Here is a 23,344-nt window from a genome sequence, read left to right on the forward strand (position 1 = left end):
AGGCTATAGTACATAGGTCCAACTGTATTCCTTAAATAAATGCCAAATTATATATGATGTAGATAATGTTTACTTTTATTAATTTAGTTTCATGGATCTTTTTCTGAAACATGCTACAAATACAAATTAATTTAACATTCTTCTCAGTTTTCATTTTCTAATATTGATGTCCATAAGATTTTTTTAAGCAATCATCAAACTTACCAATTCAGGAGCTTTGCAAACAGACTTGGGTTCTCTGTAATTTACAACTGATGTAAGAGCCTAAATAGAAAACAAGTCAGTAATTAACTAGTAATAGGGTATAATCTGCACATCCATAAATTATTACCCCACACAAAACACAGCATTTTTGTCATAAACTGTTAATTTCGTTTTCATTTTGAACACAGGGTAAACTCCTCTAACTGTATGCCTCATGGTAGTTATAGACCAATTATATATCCCATTCCTACTGAAAGCTATTCTTTATAACTCATTACTGATATCTGAACACAGATAAAATATGACTACATTTTTTAAAAAATCTTAAAATAACCATATCAGCAATTTTTCTTTAAAGTATACCAAAATTCAAAAATTTGTAAAATATACTTATTTCTTTGAAATATTATTTATTCAAATTAAAAATCAGCACTAAAACACTAAAATTATACATGTTTTTTCAGAACATGTTATAATGTTTACTAACAATTCCCCTTAGAATCACTGTTCTCATAGTCATGAGAAATTCAATCTCCATATAATTCAAACATTCAATTTAACCATTTGTTGTTAATTTGAAAGTTATGTTATTATTTTGATTTTCACATTTAAATTAATTAATTTCCATGTCAAGATTAGAAAGCTTGTAATTAGAAGCCTCAATCCTGAAACCGCCCTAAAGAATGAATATAGAAATAGAATTCCAATTAACCGTTAAAAAACACGAGTCCACTTACACCCAGATTTTTGATACAAATACTGTAAATGTATTTTCTCTTCCGTAAGATTTTCTTAATAACATTTCTTTATTCTCTAACTTACTTTATTGTGATAATGTAGTTATACTAAATATACAAAATATGCATTAATTGACTGTTTATGCTATCAGTAAGGCTTCTGGTAATATCAGTAGGCCATTAGTAGTGAAGTTTTGGGGAAGTCAAAAGTTATATGTGGATTTTCAACTAAAAGGGAGGGGTATCAGGGCCCCTATCCTCTGAATTATCCCAGGGTCAACTGTATTTATACAGACATTCCCTGACTTAATATGATTTTTACGATTTTTTTTACTTTAATATGTGAGAAAGCGATATGTATTCAATAAACTGTACTTTGAATTTTGATCTTTTCCAAGGCTGGTGATATGTGGTACAATATTCTCTCCTAATGCTGGGGAGTGGCAGTGAGCCACAGTTTCCAGTTAGGTGTGCCATCACAAGGATAAATAATGATACTCTACTATGTATTTAATGTGTTACATGACTTTGCCCAACTATAACTAATGAGAGTGTCCTGAGAACGTTTAAGGTAGGTTCAGCTAAGGTAAGATGCTCAGTAGGTTAGGTGTATTAAATGAATTTTGATTTAAAATATTTCTAACTTATGATGGGCTTACCAGGACATAACCCCGACATAAGTGGAGAAGTATCTGTAGATATAGTTATTATTAAAGTTACCTTATCCAATGCACTCATGAAGTGCTGATCACCATTCAAAACAGTGTTGATAAGTTGAACAAATTTACCATGTACTTCCAAAACTGACTCCACAAATAGTGTTGGCATCTAGAAATATAAAATACAAAGTACAAAATACATTTTAAGAAGTTCAAAGATATAATTAGAGTTATTAAATAGTCATTTAATTAAGAGTAAAGTTTTTCCCAAGAAAATTCATGTTATGCAAGCACACACTTTCTCAAAAAAGTATTTTTAGCTAAAACTGTCTTGCCTGGTCGGCGTGGTTCAGTGGTTGAATACTGACCTATGGACCAGAAGGTCACAGTTCGATTCCTGGTCACGACACATGCATGGGCTGCAGGCTCAATCCCCAGTGTGGGGCGTGTAGTAGGCAGCTGATGAGTTTCTCTCATCATTAATGTTTCTCTCTCCCTCCCTTGTCCCTTCCTCTCTAAAATAAATTTAAAAAAATATTTTTTGGAAACTGTCTTAAAAATCTAAAACTTTAATGTTGAAATTAGCTGTCATTCAACACCAGCAATGCAGGACTATAATTCCTTTGCCAGAAGAACTCACTGAAAACACACTTCTCTCCGATGTTGGAATACTGTTTCTTAAGAGTAACAAGATACAGTCTCTGAACCACTAAGCCTATCACTTTCAAAGAGAATTATATACACAAAAACTGCCTTCAAAGCCACTGAAGGCTGAAAGAGAGAGCAGAGCTCAAAAGCAAGTATCTGTGAAAATTGAGACCCCTGGAGTTGGGCAATCCCCCACATCTCAGCATGAAGAAATACTTAGCTGTCACTCTTTTTATTTTTCCTTTTGTTAATCCTTACCCGAGGATATTTTTCCATTGATTTTTAGAGAGAGTGGAAGGGAGAGGTAGAGACACAGAGAGAGAAACATCGATGTGAGAGAGACACATTGATTGGTTGCCTCCTACACGTGCCCTGCCTAGGGTGGTGACCGAGCCTGCAACCAGGATACGTGCCCTTGACTAGAATCGAACCCATAACCCTTCAGTCCCTGGGTCAATGCTCTAACCACTAAGCAACTGGTTAGAGTGTGAGCTTTCACTCTTAATGGGGATAATTATATAGTACTTAAGACTTAACTAAGTCAGCTAAATTATGTGTCTATTACAAATTCATTCTCTTTTATTTTTATCTCCCAGTCCTTGACAGTAAACTCTATGCCTCTATGTCTAATATTATTTAACACCCTGAATCTGTAAAACTAATAAAATAAATTAATAAACCCAATAAAAAAACACAGATTAATAAACATAAAAATATATCAACTAATAGTTTATTTTTATTTTTTAAAATATATTTTTATTGATTTCAGAGAGGAAAGGAGAGGGAGAGAGAGATAGAAACATCAATGATGAGAGAGAATCATTGATCGGCTGCCTCCTACATGCCCCCTACTGGGGATCGAGCCCGCAACCTGGGCATGTGCCCTTGACTGGAATCGAACCTGGGACCCCTCAGTCCGCAGGCCGATGCTCTATCCACTGAGTCAAACCAGATAGGGCAACTAATAGTTTTTTAAAAAAATAGAAAACTTATGTATTATTGTGGTAGGACATAAAATCTAAGATTTGCCAAAGACAAATAAATCTACAACTAAAGTGATGAGCATCTGAATAATGTTGTCTATTATAGATTACTGCATTATAGATGACAAGTAAATAGCTCTACTTAGGAAAAAGAACATTTCATGTCATATCTATCTATTCATCAAACATCACTAGTAAAAACAAGATGGTCCAACAAGATTTGATAGGAATACAATGATAGGAAAGATGCCTTTTTGTAAATAGTCATTTGATTGTCAGAGAACTCTTAAGAAAAGTGGGTATTAGGTACATGATGGTCACCATTGGGTAGGAAGCATATATTTAGGGAAGATCATTTTAATCTAAATTTGCTTCCTGGGCTACCAAACTCAGAGTATATATAAAGAAAGCAAATTGTGAGTTCTCCATATTACCATTGATTAATTCCATTACCACTACAACTATTAGTGCCAGTTATATAGAAATACAATTATTTAAGATTGCTAAGTGAACATATCAGTATAACTAAGAAAAAGCTTCTCATTCAATGATTTTCTAATAATTTGATTACTCCAAAATGTGTCCAATAAACTTTACGCTTGAAACATTTTAATACAGATGTTTAATCTATTGGCATGGTAAAACTTTTCTTTCATTGTTTAAGACAGTAAGGTAAAAACAAAAACCTAAATGCGTGATAATCTGATTAAGAGAAAATTTTCCATTTCCTTATATAACTCACATTTTCCTGAGTAAGATTACTGGTCGCTCTAAGGCCCTCATCATGGACATGATTTTGCAGCTCCTGTATCATATGAGGTAAACCAGTGGACACAGCACGGAGTAAGACATACATATTTGCCATGTCTGAGGGGGGAAAAATTTGTATTAGATTTCCAAATATTTTTTAAATATTAGGTAATATATGACCCAAAATGCAGAATTATAAAAAGAGTATGCAGAGAAAGTCCCCCACTTCTGTCTCCCAACCACCCAGTCCTCCTTCCCATGGGAAAGCAATATTGTGTTCTTTCAAAGCTCTTGCATGCACATTCAGGCAAATACATATATTCTTCCCTCTGCCCCCTTTTATAAAAGAGTGTAGTGTATTTTGTGTATTATTTGCAAATGCAGAACACATTTTCACTCAGAGATCTTTTTTTATCAGTACACTGAGCATTTCTTCATATCTTATAACTGTACAGCACTCCATTATATATCAAATTACTTAACAATTGATGGAAATTTGGTTGTTTCCAATCTCTTCATACTACAATGTTACAAATAATAGTCCTGTATATGGACAGTAACATCTATGGTACAAATCCCTAGAAGTGGTATTGCTGTGTCAAAGCTTAATCTTCTAGAAGGATCCTTCTAAACAGAGCTCCCAACAGCAGGAAGCTCCCTTGCCAACAATGTATTATCAAGCATTTTGATCTTTGCCAATGAGAGGTGAAAAATAATGTCTCAGTGTAAAGGCTTTATTTTAAACTTTTTTATTAAAGTATGTAATATACATACAGAAAAGCGTATAAACCAAAAGTGCATATCTCAATAAATTATCACAAGTGAACACAAACACGCCCCTTCAAGTAATCACTACCCAGGGTAAAAAACAGACATTACCTACACCTAGAAGTCCCCTTCACACCTCTTCCCAATCATTACTCCTCTTGCTCTTCTGCAAAGGTAATCACTATCATAAGTACTAAACCAAAGATTACTTTTGCCTGTTTTGAACTATCTATAAAAATGGAATCAATACAATTCTTTCATGTTTACCTTCTTTTGTTCAACATGTTTATATGTATATTGCTCTATGTAAATGTAATTTGTTCATTTTCACTCTTCTGTTATATCCCATTGTATGAATATACTGTACTTCATCCATTCTATTGTTATTGGACATTTGAGTTGTTCCATTTGGCTATTACAAAAAATGCTGCTATGAACATTTTTGTATATATGTGCATACTCTTTTGCCGGGGAATTATATGTATAGGAAAGGGATGGCTTTCATATATTCAACTTTAGCAGTTAATGCGTTTCAAAGTGGTTGCATCAATTTATATTATCAGCCCAGTGTATAACAAGTTCCCACTATTCCACATGCTTCCCAACACTTATTATTATTTTTAGAAAGAGAGGAAGGGATAGGGAAAGAGAGAAACATCGATGTTAGCGTGAACACCAACTGCCTGCTCCTGCACAGCCCCTACTGGGGATCAAGCCCAAAACCCCTGCATGTGCCTTGACTGGGAATCCAACTGACAACCTTTCAGTGCATGGGATGATGCCCAACAAACTGAGCCACACGGACCAGGGTCCAACACTTATTATTTTTAATTTTTAAATTTTCTATCAAAATGTAAGTATTGATAGCTTAGTGTGGTTTTAATTTGCATTCTCCTATTTTAATGAAATTAAGTGCCTTTTTATGTTTATTGGCCATTTGGATATCCTCTACTCTCCTGTGCCTGTTCAAATTTGTTGGCCATTTTATATTTGGACATAAACCTTTTGTAGTTTCAAAGAAGAAGATGTAGTACATATATACAATGAAATTATATTTATTATATAATTTATATTATATATATTTACCCTATGACTATCTTTTGATGATCCAGAGTTCTTAATTTTAAGGCAGCCCACTCGATCAATCTTTCCTTGTGGTTAGTGCTTTTTGTGTCTTACTTAAAATATCTTTCCCTATTTCAAGATCATGAAGTTATTCTCCTATATTATTTTCTAAAATTATTACTGTTTTACATTTAGATCAAAAGCCTACAATGACCCTGGCCAGTGTGGAACAATGGTTAAAGTGTCGGCCTGCACTCCGGAGTTTCAAGGGTTCCATTCCAGGTCAAGAGCATGTACCTGGGCCCCGGGTTCAATTCCTGACTCGTGTGGGAGGCAACCAATCAATGTGTCTCTCTTACAAATCGATGTTTCTCTCTCTCTTTCTCCACCTCCCTCCTTCCTTCTACTCTTTCTAGTTATCAATGGAAAAAATATCCTCACTCCTTGGGTGAGGATTAAAAAAAGCTTACAATAACTTGATTTTGTATATGGTGTCTGGAGTAAAGATCAAATTTCACATTTTTCTAAATGAATATCCAGTGGACTCAGCATTATGGGTTGAAAAGACTATCATCTTTCACCCAATAGTCTGCAGTGCCCCTTTTGTCTTAAATCAAGTGTTTTCATTTTTAATTATTTATTTAATAGAAACCACAAGAGAAAGTTCATTTAGAAAGTTAGAGAGGTAGAAGTGAGATGTAGAAGAAATGGGCTTACAAAACAAGTTACAGAAGCAAAAAAGGGCCCTTGGAGCTTAACACACTTCGTACTGCTCAGGAGTTTTCTCGTGTTTCGCGCGCCATCTGTTAAGGACCGCTCACGAGTGTTCTCGTTTTTCACGCCCATAGAAAACGGAGCGAATCTAGATACTTATGTAAATTTTGTTTGGTCCTTCTTCATAGAGGAAAATGTTTTACGCAGTACCATATGTTAAAAAAGTACTAGGAACTTTAATTGTTTGTTTTTGTAAATAAAAATGTTATAATTATTGAAAAACAACACCTAAAGTGCATTATGATGATTTAAATAATGTGCAGTTTGCCCAAAAATGTGCGGTCCCTGGCGTATGTCTTAGAGATTCTATGCGGTACGCAATGTGTTAAGGAGAAAGAGAGAGGTGAGGAAAACGCGCCTGGGGAAAAGGTGCTGGCATGCTCCAGAGAGAGCTGCTGTATTTTTATTTTGTCTACCACCTATTTTGAGTGAGATTGTGCATCTCTATATATTTAAAATTCATTTATAATTCCCTTTTATATTCTTTGCCTTTTTCCTACTGTTATTAAAATTCCTAATGTATTAAGGAAATTAGCCCTTATGATACATAAAAATGTGCAAACCTATTTTCTCAGGTTTTTCTTTTAGTTTAGAATGCCCTTTGTGAATATACTCTTCCAAAATAGTCCTTTAAAATAAATTATTAATAAGGCATATCAAATATTTTAGAGATTATGACTATAATATACTTGAAATCTAAGTTAACTTGACTATGTAAAAAGTGGTTTATAATTCTATTTTAACTTACATTTATATTTCGTGTCACTTACCATTTTTTTTCTCTTGTCGAATGATATTATGACATTCGGCATGTAAGAACTGTAAGTGGTCTGCTACCATTCGTTGCTGACATTCATGAATCACTTTAGTGTATGAACTTGGGTGCAAGTATTTTCGACATCGAATTTCTTCATCTTTTAATCTACCTAGAACCTTTAGAAATATATTGTTATAGTCATAAACTACCAGGAGAAAAAAACTGTAATATCAGTAAGTAGCTTAGGTAGCCTAATTTAATGGCTCAGCTAAACATGGTCAAGTAACGAATAAGGATTACAAAACCAATTTAAACCCACATTCCATAAATCATTTCAAATTTTATTTAAGCTACTAGCTGTCACCTATATTTCACCACAGTCTTATGAAAAAGAACTAAAGTTATTTAGTCTACATTTTGTCTTCTTTACTGACCCCGATCATCCTATTATATTGGCAACCTAACATGCAACAGGAAAAGTGAGTAAAGATTATTAAAAACCCAAACAGGTGGCCACTTTATAAATATCTAATTATTAATCTAAAAATAAGTCCCATTAACTGGATCAAGTAGATTAATTATTTTATGTTGGTTTCTCATAAATGGTATGAATATCATAGTTAACTATCACAGTAAAGATTTCATTAAAATTTTGGAAGTCAAAATATATTTAGGCATAGTTAGATATGTCAATCAAGACTTTTATTAAAGTTTTTCCTATATATAAAAAGCACTGACCTACAAACAATACACTGGTTAACATTAACAAGAACTAATAAAGATAACAGCCAGAGAATTGGGCTAATTTCGACCTCAAAACAAAACTACGTTTGCAATGAAAATCATGCCAGCACAGCATATGCATACGCAAATGTTTAAATTTGAAAATATTCTGGCCCTGACTGGCACTGTTCAATGGTTAGAGCAGTGATAGCGAACCTATGACACGCGTGTCAGAGGTGACACGCGAACTCATTTTTTGGTTGATTTTTCTTTGTTAAATGGCATTTAAATATATAAAATAAATATCAAAAATATAAGTCTTTGTTTTACTATGGTTGCAAATATCAAAAAATTTCTATATGTGACACGGCACCAGAGTTAAGTTAGGGTTTTTCAAAATGCTGACAGGCCGAGCTCAAAAGGTTCACCATTACTGTGTTAGAGTGTCAGCCCATGCACTGAAGGATCTTGGGTTTGATTCTCAGTCATGGACATATTACCTGGGTTGCAGGTTCTATCCCTGTGTGGGAGGCAACCAACTGATGTGTCTTTCTCACATTGATGTTTCCCTCTCTTTCTCTCTCTCTATCTCTCCATCTCTCCCTCTATATACTCTCTCTAAAAATCAGTGGAAAAAAATATCTTCAGGTGAGGATTAACAAAACAGAAAAAAGGAAAGTATTCTGTAATGTAAAGCTATGGAACTAGAGTTTCTGAACTGGCCCCAGGGAACTATGTGCATTTAAGCCTTTGGGAAGAACTGCTTGAGTTTACCTGGGCATAAGAAGGTGATGTTGAGAGAAAAAATTATGCTGAGAGGGGAAATAACACATTCCTGGATATCTCTCAGATATCTTTCAATGAAAGTGAGGCTCAAGACTGAGAGCCACAGTCCTATCTTTCCTACTGTGCTACCATGTTGTGTGGAGCCAGGAGTTCAGGGCAAAGTTGTAGAAACCAAAGGTGGGGTCTAGAGTATTTCATCAACTAAGAAAGTCATTTTGGTCATCGTGTTTTTCTTTTAAAATAAAAATAGTTCTGCCCGACCGGCGTGGCTCAGTGGTTGAGCATCAACCTATGATTCCCATTCAGGGTATATGCCCAGGTTGCCAGCTTGATCCCCAGTAGGGGGTATGCAGGAGGCAGCTGATCAATGATTCTCTCATCATTGATGTTTCTCTCTCTCTCTCTCTTTCTCCCTTCCTCTCTAATAAAAGAATATTTTAAAAAATAAGTTCTTACACAGAGGGAAGATGGCCATGTGAAGACAGGCAAACACCCCAATAAGTTCAATTAAAATAAAAATTTCTTAAAAGTATTATGTCTAGTAGTCATTTATACTATACTATAAGTGACTTTAATATGTTTATGGTCTAGCCAAAACCGGTTTGGCTCAGTGGATAGAGCGTCTGCCTGCGGACTCAAGGGTCCCGGGTTCGATTCCGGTCAAGGGCATGTACCTGGGTTGCGGGCACATCCCCAGTGGGAGATGTGCAGGAGGCAGCTGGTCGATGTTTCTCTCTCATCGATGTTTCTAACTCTCTATCTCTCTCCCTTCCTCTCTGTAAAAAATCAATAAAATATATTAAAAAAAAAATATGTTTATGGTCTAACTAAATGCAACAGTAATTAGAGTGTGGGTCTGAGGAAGGTGAGGAAGGAGGAGAAAAAGAAAAACCATGATAACTGGGTGGGGCTAGGGCTGAGGTGCATATCAAGAGAAAACAGACAAGGTTGGAGTGTCTGGATTCAGGGCTTCAATAGCTATAAAACCACTACAGCTGGAGGGAAAGGCCAAAATTAAAAGGAAAGACACAGAAAGGGAAGTAGGAAGGCTACATTATTTAGTCTGTTAAGTGAATTACTCTTATAAATGCTATTTTCCCAACACAGTTTCCAATGGCCTTCCTTTTAACAGTTTGAGATATAATTTACATATCATATGATTCACCCATGCAAGGGTGAATTCAATAGTTTTCAGTATATTACATTATTAGTGTTTTTATAATTGTGATAAAATGTTATAACATAAAATTTGCCATTTTAACCATTTTTAAATATATAATTCAGTGGCATTAATTATATTCACAATGTACAATTTCCAAAACTCTTTCATCACACCAAACAAAGTCTATAAACATTAAGCAATAACTCCCTAGCCTCACCTTCTAAAAACTTCTAATCTACTTTCTGTCTCTAAGAATTTGCCTAGTCTAGATATTTCATCTAAGTGAAACCATACAATATTTTTGCCAATTGCCTCTTTTTTGAGAGCCAGATATAATGAGGTATATGCACCACTTAATCCTGTGAGCACTTTTCAAGATTGGATCTAGATCCTTAAACAAGAGTCTCAGATGCAAAAAAGGCTAAGAGCTGAGGACCACTGTGTATCCTGCATGTAACAGATGGAGGAAAAAGTCCCAGATGACTTACTCAAGGTTCCGGATGACTTAATCAAGGTCCCAGAACTAATGAGTGACAAAAGCAGGAAGAGACTAAACAGCTCAGACTTCTAGCCCTGGGCTTTGTGAAATATATAACAGCTTATCAGTAAGTAATGATATTTCTTGACCTATGTTCTATACTATGACCTATGTACATACTATAGCTATTCTTATATTTATCTTTCTTGCTTAAAAAGATAACTAACAAAAAATCATCCTATAATGAAATGCTTGAAATCCAACACTGCAGATGAAAAAAAACCCTCATTAAAATTTCTAAATATATCTTGTGTGATGACTGAATTTATACTATGACTAATTCTTTTACTGAGAAAATACACATAGAATTTTAAATATGGTCATCAGTGTGTGTTGGTTTAATGATTAAAATTTCTTGTGGAGTGTGGCTCAGTGGTTGAGTGTCAACCTATGAACCAAGAGGTCATGGTTTGATTCTCGGTTAGGGCACATACCAGGGTTGTGGGCTCGATTCCCAATGGGGGACATACAAGAGGCAGCTGATTAGTGATTCTCTCTCATCAATGATAATTCTATCTCTCTCTTCCTCTCCCTTCCTTTCTGAAATCAATTTAAAAAATAAAAATTTCTTGTGGAAAAATTAAATTTTTTTCATTAAAAACTTAACAGAAGAGTGATCTATCCAAGTATCTACAGAATTATTATATTTTTCCTTCTATTTTAAATGAAGAAGATAAAAACCTAAATACCTAGTATCTATACTATTCCCTAAACATATCCACTAAGCATAAAATATAGATTTTGCCGAGAACATAAATACATGTTAATTTTAAAGACAAGCAAATCAAGCAATCAGGATTTATCAAAAAGTATCAGTCATGACAAAAATCACAATAGCACTTTTCCTCAGGGAATATGCTACAGCAAGAAAAATGACTTATCATAGGTATTGTACATTGACTATAACTCGGAGTAAAGGCCAAACAGAAACTTTTTAACCCAAAAAATATATTAACAAAAAAACTTACATAAAACCATGCTTGATATATAAGAAATGATATATTTAACATACATTTCTTTCTTACCTTTTCCATATATTGTGAGCAGTTTGATTCTTGTAATAAATTTGAAGCTTCTTGTTTGTAATACTCTCCTGTTTCAGTCAGAAAGGGGGACTCAAAGATTTCCTGATAAAACTAAATAAATCAATTAAAATCATATTGAAAAAACGAAAACAAGCAATTTAAGAAATTAAAGGTCTGATTACTCAAGTTTTTAAAGGAGACTTTTTACCTTTAAGGGGAATTTTTTCTTATACTGTTCAACATGAACAAAGGAGTTAATAACCCCATGGATTACTTTCTGGTTTGGGTCTTCTCCACCACGATCACTAAAAGAAGGTGTATAACACAAAATATTCTTGAGAACACAAATTATCTATGGAAATACCAAAGTATGACAAAACATGACTGCTTATTCTATTAGTTGAATCAAATTGTAAAGCATTTTAATGGTCAATGTATGCATAATTCTTAAAATTTTAATTTTTTCATTTAACAGCTGAATTAATATTTGATATTTAGTGAACATATTAGATGTCATTTCAATAAATAAAAGCCTTGTTTGTAAAATTAAGCATATTCTGTTGATACTAAAATTATACTCTAATTTTAGAGGAGACATGAGCCCATCAATTCAAGACTTTAATATTGGTGGTCAAGAATATTTGAACTTCACTCACCATAAACACAATTATAAGATTTGGTCTGAGAAATTCAGTCTTTGAACCATCAAGTATGCCTATATAATTTGATGGTGCATCCGTCAGAGGTACACTCTATAGAATATATTTCTCACTAACTGAAATGACTAATAACTTTTTTCTCTCTAAGAGATTTGCAAGAGTTGCTGAGTTGATTCCCATTCAAGCACAAAGGAATTTATCTATTTAGAAGTTCAGTGAGATATTTAGTAGTTCTATATTCCTTTACATTTGCATAGAGATCTAAAATCATCTCAATTACTCATCTGACATTTGATGGGTTCCTACTTAATCAAGGCAGTATTGCGATGAAAGTCTTAATCATGATTTTAAAAATGTAGGTGAATATTAGCCTTTCTAATACTGAAATAGGGAAATGAAATAGGAAAAATGTTTGCCTAAAGCCACAGTAAAATAGTCTGGCCCTAAGAGAGGAGTTTCTAATTCTAGTACTAATGCTCAGTTTAAGTCAAAGGTTTACCTTTCTCCTGGCAATCTTCCACCTTGCTTTAAAAATTTTTTTATTAATAATTAGTTTACAAAGAGAGCTGCAGAAAATATATTACTATAATTCCCTAGTAAATGCTTTTTGTTCTTTGTAGTAGTATATAAAGATTTTCTAACATTTAAGAAAAGTATTAAGGCAATTACCTTTATATATTAGTGTCCCTCCCTGCCTCTGCATCCCTCTAATCCTCTTTTACCCTTCCTTTAATTATCTGGATATTCTGGGGAAAGTTTTTGTACATGAATTAATGGCTACAGTAATTCTGTCAGTCAGAGATTCTTAGATACAAAGTCTACATTTTTATATTACAAAGAAGAACAATAAGGTGACACAATGAGCTTATTTCCTCTGCTCACCTTCATTAGTTCCCTCTTAAGGCCAAATGAAAAACCTGGTGAAATATGATCTAACCTATCTTATCTATTTAGAACACATCACTTTTATTTTCCTTTTAACTTTGCCTAGGACCAAAATGAAAATCAGCCAAGAATGAGAAATATCTGAATATTTGGAAAATCAGGTTACCTAAAATTCTTTTCATGACCAAATCCTATTGTCCCTGTTCAGCACCAGGAAAACTTCCACTGCTGCTATTCTCAGCACTCTTGACATTTGATTCTGATCCCAAAAGGCCCAGATAAGCTGGATTCAGATAAGGTAATGCCTAGAAAAAACATTGATATTCCTAGTGCTTAATAACTAAGTTGTCCTCCCTATAAGAATAATATCTGAACTCAATCATTATAAATAGTGTATACTTCATTTATATTAGGCTGACAGATAATGAAAACAAACAGTGAAATCATGGTGACTAAATTGGTCATCTGAATAAAATCTGGTCTCATCTAAGAACAGTGGTCCCAAGAGATGAGCATTGAAAAAAGAATATGAAGAATTTTTTTCCCCTTTATTGATTAAGATATTACAAATGTACCCTTATCCCCGCAATGTCCTCTCATCCCCAAACCTTAACCCTGGCTAGATAGCTCAGTTAAGAGCATCATCCAGATATACTAAGGTTGTGGGTTCAATCCCCGGTGAGAGGACATACAAGAATCAACCAATGAATGCAAAGATAAGTGAATAACAAATTGCTGTTTCTCTCTCTGAAATCAATTTTTTTTAAAAAAAGAATTTTTAGAAATAAAACGTATTATTTGATCTTAAAAGGACTACTAGGTGTACCGGTTAATAATGCGGACTTTATAATCAAAGAAAATAGGATAATTTCAAGAGAAAGATCAAAAGTGCTTTATTCAAAGTAATGTCCATCGCTAGCTACACATTTCCCCCATCTTTCAGGTAATTGTGGATACCGTCCCAAAAGAACTTTGCCTCAAAGCATTCAGGGACTCAATTTTCCACTTCTTCGTACATTTTGAAGTGCTGCTCAGAAAGTGCGTGTGCCATCGATCGGAACAAGTGGTAATCTGAAGGAGCAAGGTCTGGTGAATACGGCGGGTGGGTTAATACTTCCCAGGCAAGATCTTTTAATGTGTCTTTAACTGGTTTTGAAGTGTGTGATAGTGCACTATCATGAAGCAACTTTGCCGTTCTGGCCCATTCTGGTTGTTTTACGATCAAAGTGTGGTTCAAATTGACCTGGACAGTCTTTATCTTTCAATTTCACATTGAAATCATCACTTTTAAAGCGTTTAGTGTTCACAAGTATCTTGAGATGGAGCATGTTCACCATAAGCTTCCTGAAGTATACGATAACTTTCAGCAGCACTTTTCTTCAAAATAAAGTAAAAAATTAAAACTTCCCACAAATGCTCTTTTTTTTTGCATGAAATTCATCATTTTTAAGCGTAAAAATATCTATGATGTTAACATCTTCAGAAAATTTGACATATGAAATTTTGAAGCTTGTTGTCAATACAACAAAATAGCATACATATCAAATCGCATATATATCAACATATGTGTAACTCCATCTATTGAAAAAAATCCACATTATCAACCAGTACACCTAGTATGTGGAAAATGCCCACAATAATCATAATGAAATTCCCAAGAGAATAAAACAACCCATCTGGGATAATGGGGACTAGTAGCAAAGTTTAGACCCTAAGATCAGAATTTTGGAATCAGACTTCCTGGGTTTGAGTTCTGGCTGTGATAATATATACACTTAGTACTCAGATTTCCTGTTCTGTAAAGTGTGCATAATATAATTCCCTAGTTCATGAGGATGTGGTAAAGACTAAGTATAAGCCAAGAAAGCACATAGCAAAGTACCTGGTACATGAGTAAACAATCAATAAACATTAGTGAGTGCTGTAAATACTGACAGGAGCAAAATAAAAGCATTTTCAATATATTAGAGAAGATAATAAAGCTAAGAGTTCAATAAAGCACTGATTGTGATTTTTAAAATGTTTTTATTGATTTTAGAGAGAGAGGGGAAGGAAGAGGAAAGAAGAGGAAGAGAGAGAAACATCAGCTGCCTCCTGCACGCCCCCTACTGGAGAATCGAGCTCACAACCTGGGCATGTGCCATGACCAGGAATCAAACTGGTGGCCTCTCAGAGCATGGAATGACACCTAACCAACTGAGCCACATTGGCCAGGGATGATTGTTATTTTTAAATATTTTTTTCTTTCTTTCTTTATTCTTTTTTTCTAAATCAAGGCTTTTAAAACCAACTAATTGAGCATTTAACTCAAGATAGCTGGCCAGATTTGTGAGTGCCATTAAAAGTTACTAGTAAACTGGAATTCTCAAACGTCCCAATATCAATATGTGACAAGGGGCAAATTAATCTTTTAGTGAAACCTTGTTTAAAATGAGAATAGAGTTCCAGCAAACTAAGTGCAGCCTCCTGCTCCCACCTATATCAGAGAAATGACAGGAGGAGCACTTTTAAATATCCCATTGTTGGCCAGTAGTCCTTGGACCTGTAGAAAGTGAAAAAAGATAGAAAGAATACTGGGTAGAATAGAAAAATAAAACTACAGAACCAAATGCAAAAGACAAAGAATTTCTATAAGGAGAGAGAAAGTGAAGGAAGACAGGCAAAAAGTGGCATACACTGAATGCTGGATGCAGCACAGAGGCAGACAAAACCAACAAGGTCATCGGGAGAACAAACCAGTCTCTGGAGCCAGGCAACAAGAGCAACTCTGTGTCTGTCCCACTGGAGCAGTAAATGTCCTGCCTGAGGAGGTGAGCAAGGGAAACCTCTATACCCAGATGACTGCTGTAGCACTCACCTGAGAACACCACCTAGGTTCTCCCCATTGCCACCTCAAAAGGGCACTAGAAAATCAAGGACACATTTTACCCTCAGATTAACAAGATCTATACTAATAAAAGGGTAATATGCTAATTAGACCAGACATATCCCGGTCATCCTTCTGGACGTACTTCCCGACAAAGCCACAGTGGCAGGGGCCGAGGCAGAGGCGGTTAGGGGTGGCCAGGCCAGCAGAGATGCAGTTAGGGGGCAACCAGGCCAGCAGAGCGGCAGTTAGGAGGTGACCAGGCCAACAGGGGACCAGTTAGGGGGTGATCAGACTGGCAAGCAGAGGCAGTTAGGGGATGATTAGGCTGGCAGAGCAGCAGTTAGGGGGTGACCAGGCTGGCAGAGCAGCAGTTAGGAGGCAACCAGGCCAGCAGGGGACCAGTTAGAAGGTGATCAGACTGGCAAGCAGAGGCAGTTAGGGGCGATCAGGCAGGTGAGCAGTTAAGAACCAGCGGTCCCGGATTTAAGAGGGATGTCCTGGATTGGAGAGAGTACAGGCCTGGCTGAGGGACAACCCCCACTTGCACGAATTTCGTGCACCAGGCCTCTAGTTTAAAAATATCAAGCGGAGAAACCAAGATGGCGGCATAGGTTAACGCTGGAGTTTGCTGCCTCGAACAACCACTTCAAAAATACAACTAAAAGACGGAACGGACATCATCCAGAATCACAGGAAGGCTGGCTGAGTGGAAGTTCTACAACTAGGAGGAAACAGGAAACCATACGAGACTCAGAGGAGGCGCAGTGCTGAAGTGAAATACTAAGGTGCGGAGTGCGCGTGGCGCGGGCTGGTGGCTGAGGGCGCGGTTGTCTGTTTCAATCCGGAGGGAGCCTCAGGCTCTGAGCTCCAGATCCGGGCGAGTCTCTAGGGACCCAGACTCAAACGGAGAAGCAGGACTGTCTGGCTACAGTCCCTCTGAGGTTTGCAGCTGTTGCTGGGACAGAGAGGCAGAGGTCCTGGGGATGGACTGAGAGCAGCCATAACTGCTCCCTCCTCCGCCCTGTTGATCCCCTGGGACCTGCCCCGCCCAAGCCCTGCACAGAGGCATTTGCCGGATAGCCTCAGGCAAAGGCTAGATTAGCACCTCCCTAGAGGACACAAGTTCTTCCACTGCAGACACAGCTGATTAGCACAGCCAGTCGGCCTGGAGGTCAAATCCCTCTAGTACTAACTATAACAATCAAGGCTTAACTACAACAAGACTGCGCACAAAGACCACTAGGGGGTGTACCAAGAAAGCGTAAAAAATGCGGAGACAAAGAAACAGGACAAAACTATCAAGGGAGGATATTGAGTTCAGAACCACACTTTTGAGGTCTCTCAAGAGGCTTCTAGAGTCTGTCGATAAACTTGATGAGATGTACAGGAAATCTAATGAGACCCTCGATGGTGTGATAAAGGACCATCTAGAAAGTAAGCATACACTGACTGAAATAAAGAATATTATACAGACATCCAACAGCAGACCAGAGGAGCGCAAGAATCAAGTCAAAGATTTGAAATGCGAAGAAGCGAGAAACACCCAACCGGAAAAGCAAAATGAAAAAAGAACCCAAAAATACGAAGATAGTGTAAGGAGCCTCTGGGACAGCTTCAAACATACCAACATCAGAATTATAGGGGTACCAGAAGATGAGAGAGAGCAAGATATTGAAAACCTATTTGAAGAAATAATGACAGAAAGCTTCCCCCACCTGGTGAAAGAAATAGACTTCCAAGTCCACGAAGCGCAGAGAACCCCAAACAAAAGGAATCCAAAGAGGACCACACCAAGACACATCATAATTAAAATGCCAAGAGCAAAAGACAAAGAGAGAATCTTAAAAGCAGCAAGAGAAAGAAACTCAGTTACCTACAAGGGAATACCCATACGACTGTCAGCTGATTTCTCAACAGAAACTTTGCAGGCCAGAAGGGAGTGGCAAGAAATATTAAAGTGATGAATACCAAGAACCTACAACCAAGATTACTTTATCCAGCAAAGTTATCATTCAGAATTGAAGGTCAGATAAAGAGCTTCACAGATAAGGAAAAGCTAAAGGAGTTCATCATCACCAACCAGTATTATATGAAATGCTGAAAGGTATCCTTTAAGAAGAGGAAGAAGAAGAAAAAGGTAAAGATACAAATTATGAACAACAAATATGCATCTATCAACAAATGAATCTAAGAATCAAGTGAATAAATAACCTGATGTACAGAATGAACTAGTGATTATAATAGAATCAGGGACATAGAAAGGGAATGGACTGACTATTCTTGGGGGGAAAAGGGGTGTGGGAGATGCGGGAAGAGACTAGACAAAAATCGTGCACCTATGGATGAACACAGTGGGTGGGGAGTGAGGGCGGAGGGTGGGGTGGGAGCTGGAAGGAGGGGAGTTATGGGGGGAAAAAAGAGGAACAAATGTAATAATCTGAACAATAAAGATTTAATAAAAAAAAAAGAAATCACAAAAAAAAAATAATCATAATAATAAAAAAAATATCAAGCATTGGTGGGTGGTAGAGGAAACAGATCTTCTCAGACTCTACTTTCGGAAAAACAGGTACTTTACAGGGCAAACTGGGAAAAGTCTAAATGCACAAACTCTATGATTTTAGACAAACAATTGTATATGTGCACAATAGAAGCAAGAGTTGCATTAGTGAAAAAACTGGAAACAACCTAATATATATAACTACGAGAAGCATTTAATAACATGAGGTAGAACCATACCAAATAGTATATAGTAGTTTAAAAAGAATTATGTACAATAGACACGCTCCCAGGACCAAACTGGACTTACAACTAAAATACAAAAAAAGCCATCCTGAATAATCAACTGAAGACTACCTAGAGATAACCCTGATAACCAAGGATGGAAAGTGGAGACCACATACAGACTGGTTGGAAGGGCAGAGGTGCAAAAGGGCTGGCCGAGCTCCCACAGACAGCAGCTGAAGTTCCAGAGAGATATCTCAGTTGTGGGGGATGACCACTAAGAACTCTGGGATCTAAACCCAAGCTAGGCCCCCAGCAGAGAGCATCAGAAGTGAGAAAGGTGTCCACATAACATATGGCTGTGAAAAGCAGCAGGGTTACTGTCTGCCAGGGAAAGATGGCTGAAAATGCATGCACCCTCATAAAGGGCCAATGCACAAAATTTCATGTGTAGCCACTCACCTTGTGAGAAAGGGCAGAGTGGACTGGAGCTGTGTGAGCAGACGCCAGGGTTAGGGGCTCTGAGGTTAGTCCTTGCAGAACTGTCACAACATTTTCCATTGCTTAGTCAGTCGTTCCCTCACACTGCAGAAGACATCTTTCTCAGGCAGACCTTTGCTATTTAGGCCTGGAGGGGGGGGGGCAATTGACCCACACTATTGAAAAAATCCTGGCCTACCATCTGGGGTTTCTGTGGGCCATTAAGAGACTGAGAATAACAATTAACTTTCAGGCAGAAGCAATTGCCCCACCCAGTTGAGAAATCACTCCCCCCACCTGTGGACAATTGCCCGAGGCTACTCAAGACTGAATCCAATCAATCTACAGACAGAGGTGAGTCTCTGGAGGCTTTGTATCTTTGTCTAATATAATTAGTCAGAAACAACATTTGACACTGTCCTGCACTAGACTGGGAGACATAGCAAATCTACCTAACACATAGATACAAACCCAAACAGGTAGCCAAAATGGGGAGGAAAAAAAAATCCCCAAACAAAAGAACAAGAGAATTTTCCAGAAACAGAGATAAATGAAATGGAGATAAGAAATTTATCAGATATAGAGTTCAGAATAAGAATGGCAAAGAGGCTCAACAACATGAGAAAAGATATAGTAACTATGAACAATGACATAGCACTAATAAAGAACACATTGGAAGGAATACAAAGCGGATGCAGGAAAGCCAAGGACTGGATCAGTGAATTAGAACAGTGGTTGGCAAACTGCGGCTCGAGAGCCACATGTGGCTCTTTGGCCCCTTGAGTGTGGCCACGAAGTTTCAATCGCACTGTACGTGCGCGCCCGCACGTGGTATTTTGTGGAAGAGCCACACTCAAGGGGCCGCAGTTTGCCGACCAGTGAATTATAAGATAGGGCAGAAAACAATCACTCAAAAAGAAAAAGAAATTAAAAAACAGGAGGACAGCTTAAGGGAACTGTGGGACATCATGAAATATAACAATATTCGAATAGGTGTGCCAAAAGGAGAAGAACATGAGCAAGGGATAGAAAACATGTTTAAAGAAACAATGGCAGAAAATTTCCCTAACCTGGTGAAGGAAAAAGTCACACAAGTCCAGGAAGCACAGAGAGTCCCAAGCATGAAGAACCCAAGTAGGTCCACTCCCAGACACATCAAAATGATAATATACCAAATTAAAGACAGAGAGAATCTTAGAGGCAGCAAGAGAAAAGCAATTTGTTACCTACAAAGGAGCTCCCATAAGGCTGTAGGCTGATTTCTCATGAGAAACTCTACAGGCCAGAAGGCAATGGCATGAAGTACTCAAGGTAATGGAAAGCAAGGATCTAAAACCAAGATTACTATATCCAGCAAGACTATCATTCAAAATAGATGGTCAAATAAAAAGCTTCCCAGACAAAAAAAGGCTAAAGGATTTTATTACCACCAAACCAGCACTACAATAAATGCTAAAGGGACTGCTGTAATGAAAAGAAATATAGAAAGAAACATAGGCATACAGAATTAAAATGGCAATAAATAAGTATCTATCAATAATAACCTTTAATGGAAATGCATTAAATGCTCCAATCAAAGACATAAGGTAGCTAAACAGATACAAAAACATACTCAACTATATACTGTCTACAAGAGACTCACCTGAAAACAAAAGATTCACACAGGATGAGAGTGAAGGGATGGGAAAAAAATTTCCATGCAAATGGAAATGAAAAAAAAAGCTGGGGTAGCAATACCCATATCTGACAAAATCGATTTCAACATAAAGGCCAAAACAAGAGACCACAAAGGTCACTAGATAATTCTAAAGAGATCCATCCAACAAGAGGATAACACTGGTAAACATATATACACCCAATACAGGAACACCTAAATATATTTTAAAAAAACTTCTAGAGAACAACAATACAGTCATACTAGGGGACTTTAACACCCCAGTAACTTCAATGGATAGATCTCCCAGGGGTTCGAGCCACATTCAGGGCACATAAAAGAATCAACCAATGCATGCATAAATAAGTGGAAAAACAAATCAATCTCTCTCCTCTCTCTCTCTCTCTCTCTCTCTCTCTTTCTCTCTTCTTCCTCCCTCCTTCCCTCCCTTCCTCTCTCTCCACCTTCTTCTCTCTAAAATCAATTTAAAAATGTTTTCAATCTTAATAAGCTAAAAAATATTAGTATTTACCATTAGTGGCTACTATAATTAGAAAAAAACAGTCATTATTTTAAAAAAATCTATACTTTTGCCAGAGGAAACCAACCTGAGTCTGAGTAAGCTCTGGACTGCCAATTTGCAATAAATATAGAGGACAACAAAACATATTTAAAATTGTACCTCATGTGTGCAATCAGTAAAACCCAGACCATGGAAAAGTCTAAAGATCCAATGGCCAGCTTTCATCAACAAATAAATTACGAGGAAAAAAAATGGAGAGGGAAACTTTGATTAAAAGATTTAAAAGACGTACATGTAAAGTTTTGTGTGATTTTTTAATTCTCACCCAAGGTTATGGTGTTATTGACTAATTTTTATAGAGAGGAAGGGAGAGAGAGAAACAGGGAAGGAAAAACATTGATGTGAGAGAGAAATATTGATCGGTTGCCTCCCAACAGGGGATTAAACCCACAACCTAGGTATGTACCCTGACTGGGAATTGAACCCACAACATTTTGATGTATGGGATGAAGTTCCAACCAACTGAGCCACCTGGCCAGGGATAAGTTATTTTAGAATGGACAAAACTAAACTATAGAGTCTATAAATGCACACAACAGTGATGAAACCATACAGAAATAAAGGAAAGTGATTACCCTAAAAGTCAGAATATTGGCAATTTTTGGAGAGAGGGTATGGGACACATGTGTTTTAGGAGTGGCTGGCATAATTCTATTTCCTGATTTGGGTGCTAGTAACAACAGTATTCACTTTATAATAAATTCATTAAGCTATACAACTTGTTGTAAGGTTTTCTATATCTGTATTTTATTTTACACTAGTAAAGTTAAATAACATACACCAAAAAAATCCCCAAACGTCCAACAGAAAATTTGTACAACAATATTAATACGTGACAGAATAAGGAAAGAGAGAACAAGATGGATAGTTATATATAAAATGAGAAAAATAATTAACCATGACCAAAATAATCATATTTATTAAACTAGCAACAGAGGCTCAAATGTATAAAACAAAAACTAAGAATTACTTAAAGAAAATCAAAAAATCTAAAAATAAGCTAGAAAAGCTAGGAGATTTCAAAACATAACTATCAGAAGCTGAGAAATACAAAAAAATAAAGACTATTAAGTTAGATTTTATTATTACCTAAGATTATATTTTCCCCAATGAAATCTAATGTCTTAATAATTAATAAATAGTAATAAATATATAAACATGTCAGAGAAAACAGAATACATCTATGAATACTGTGTCAAGAGTCTGCAATCAGTCCTGGGAAAGTAAAATTGCATAACCCTTAAGGGCATAAAAAACTTGCTCCTACCAAAAAACCTGTCAAATATATTGCAGATTTGAAGAATAGTTATGTTAACTGCATCCATTAGCAACTGTCAAAAGGTTGAGTTGACAAGCTTTTTAACATTCTCATTTAGTAACCTGATTTACAATGGGGACAAAATCCTTTTGGCATCATATGAAAAATAGCTAGCAGCCATATCACAGAAGTGTGTAATGATATTCCCTGAGGAACAAATTATCCCACTATAGTATTTTGCTTCTTACTCCTAATTGCTCTCTTTTTTTAAAAATGTCGTGTTTGGAAGTGGTTAGACCACGGGCCCGTGGACCTTAGGGTGGTGGGTCAAGGGGACATCCCTTGGTTGCAGGCTGGATCTCCAGCCCCAGTCGGGGCACCTGCAGGAGGCAACCAATCAATATACCTCTCACATCGATGTTTCTCTCTCTCTCTCCCCATCTCCTCGCTGTCCCCCCACCCCCATGCTCTCTAAAAAAAGAAAAAAAAAATCAATGGAAAAAATATCCTTGGGTAAGGATTAAAAAAAACTTCATTACTTGGAGTGGGAAATACTGGCAGAGTTATTCAACTATTGTTTCTTATTGCTATTCTTTTTCTTTATTTAATTTTTGTTTGACTTTTACAGAGAGCAAGGAAGGGAGAGAGAGAAA

General features: G+C 36.5%; 1 protein-coding gene across 3 annotated transcripts in view; it reads right to left on the bottom strand.

The window, feature by feature from the left end:
- Positions 1 to 23,344, bottom strand: part of CUL2 (cullin 2) — a 163,543-nt gene that overhangs the window by 53,928 nt on the left and 86,271 nt on the right. For all 3 annotated transcript variants that reach the window (XM_070429466.1, XM_070429457.1, XM_070429476.1), the window contains exons 7-12: positions 11,788 to 11,884; positions 11,580 to 11,690; positions 7,359 to 7,521; positions 3,974 to 4,098; positions 1,662 to 1,769; positions 205 to 264 (exon numbers count right to left, since the gene is read on the bottom strand). In XM_070429466.1, coding sequence (XP_070285567.1) covers positions 205 to 264; positions 1,662 to 1,769; positions 3,974 to 4,098; positions 7,359 to 7,521; positions 11,580 to 11,690; positions 11,788 to 11,884 — 664 coding nt within the window. The remainder of the gene's footprint in view (positions 1 to 204; positions 265 to 1,661; positions 1,770 to 3,973; positions 4,099 to 7,358; positions 7,522 to 11,579; positions 11,691 to 11,787; positions 11,885 to 23,344) is intronic.

This window comes from Myotis yumanensis, unplaced genomic scaffold (assembly GCF_028538775.1).
Source record: "Myotis yumanensis isolate MYYU_CA2020_CCGP unplaced genomic scaffold, mMyoYum1.0.hap1 SCAF_1, whole genome shotgun sequence".
Taxonomy (NCBI): domain Eukaryota; kingdom Metazoa; phylum Chordata; class Mammalia; order Chiroptera; family Vespertilionidae; genus Myotis; species Myotis yumanensis.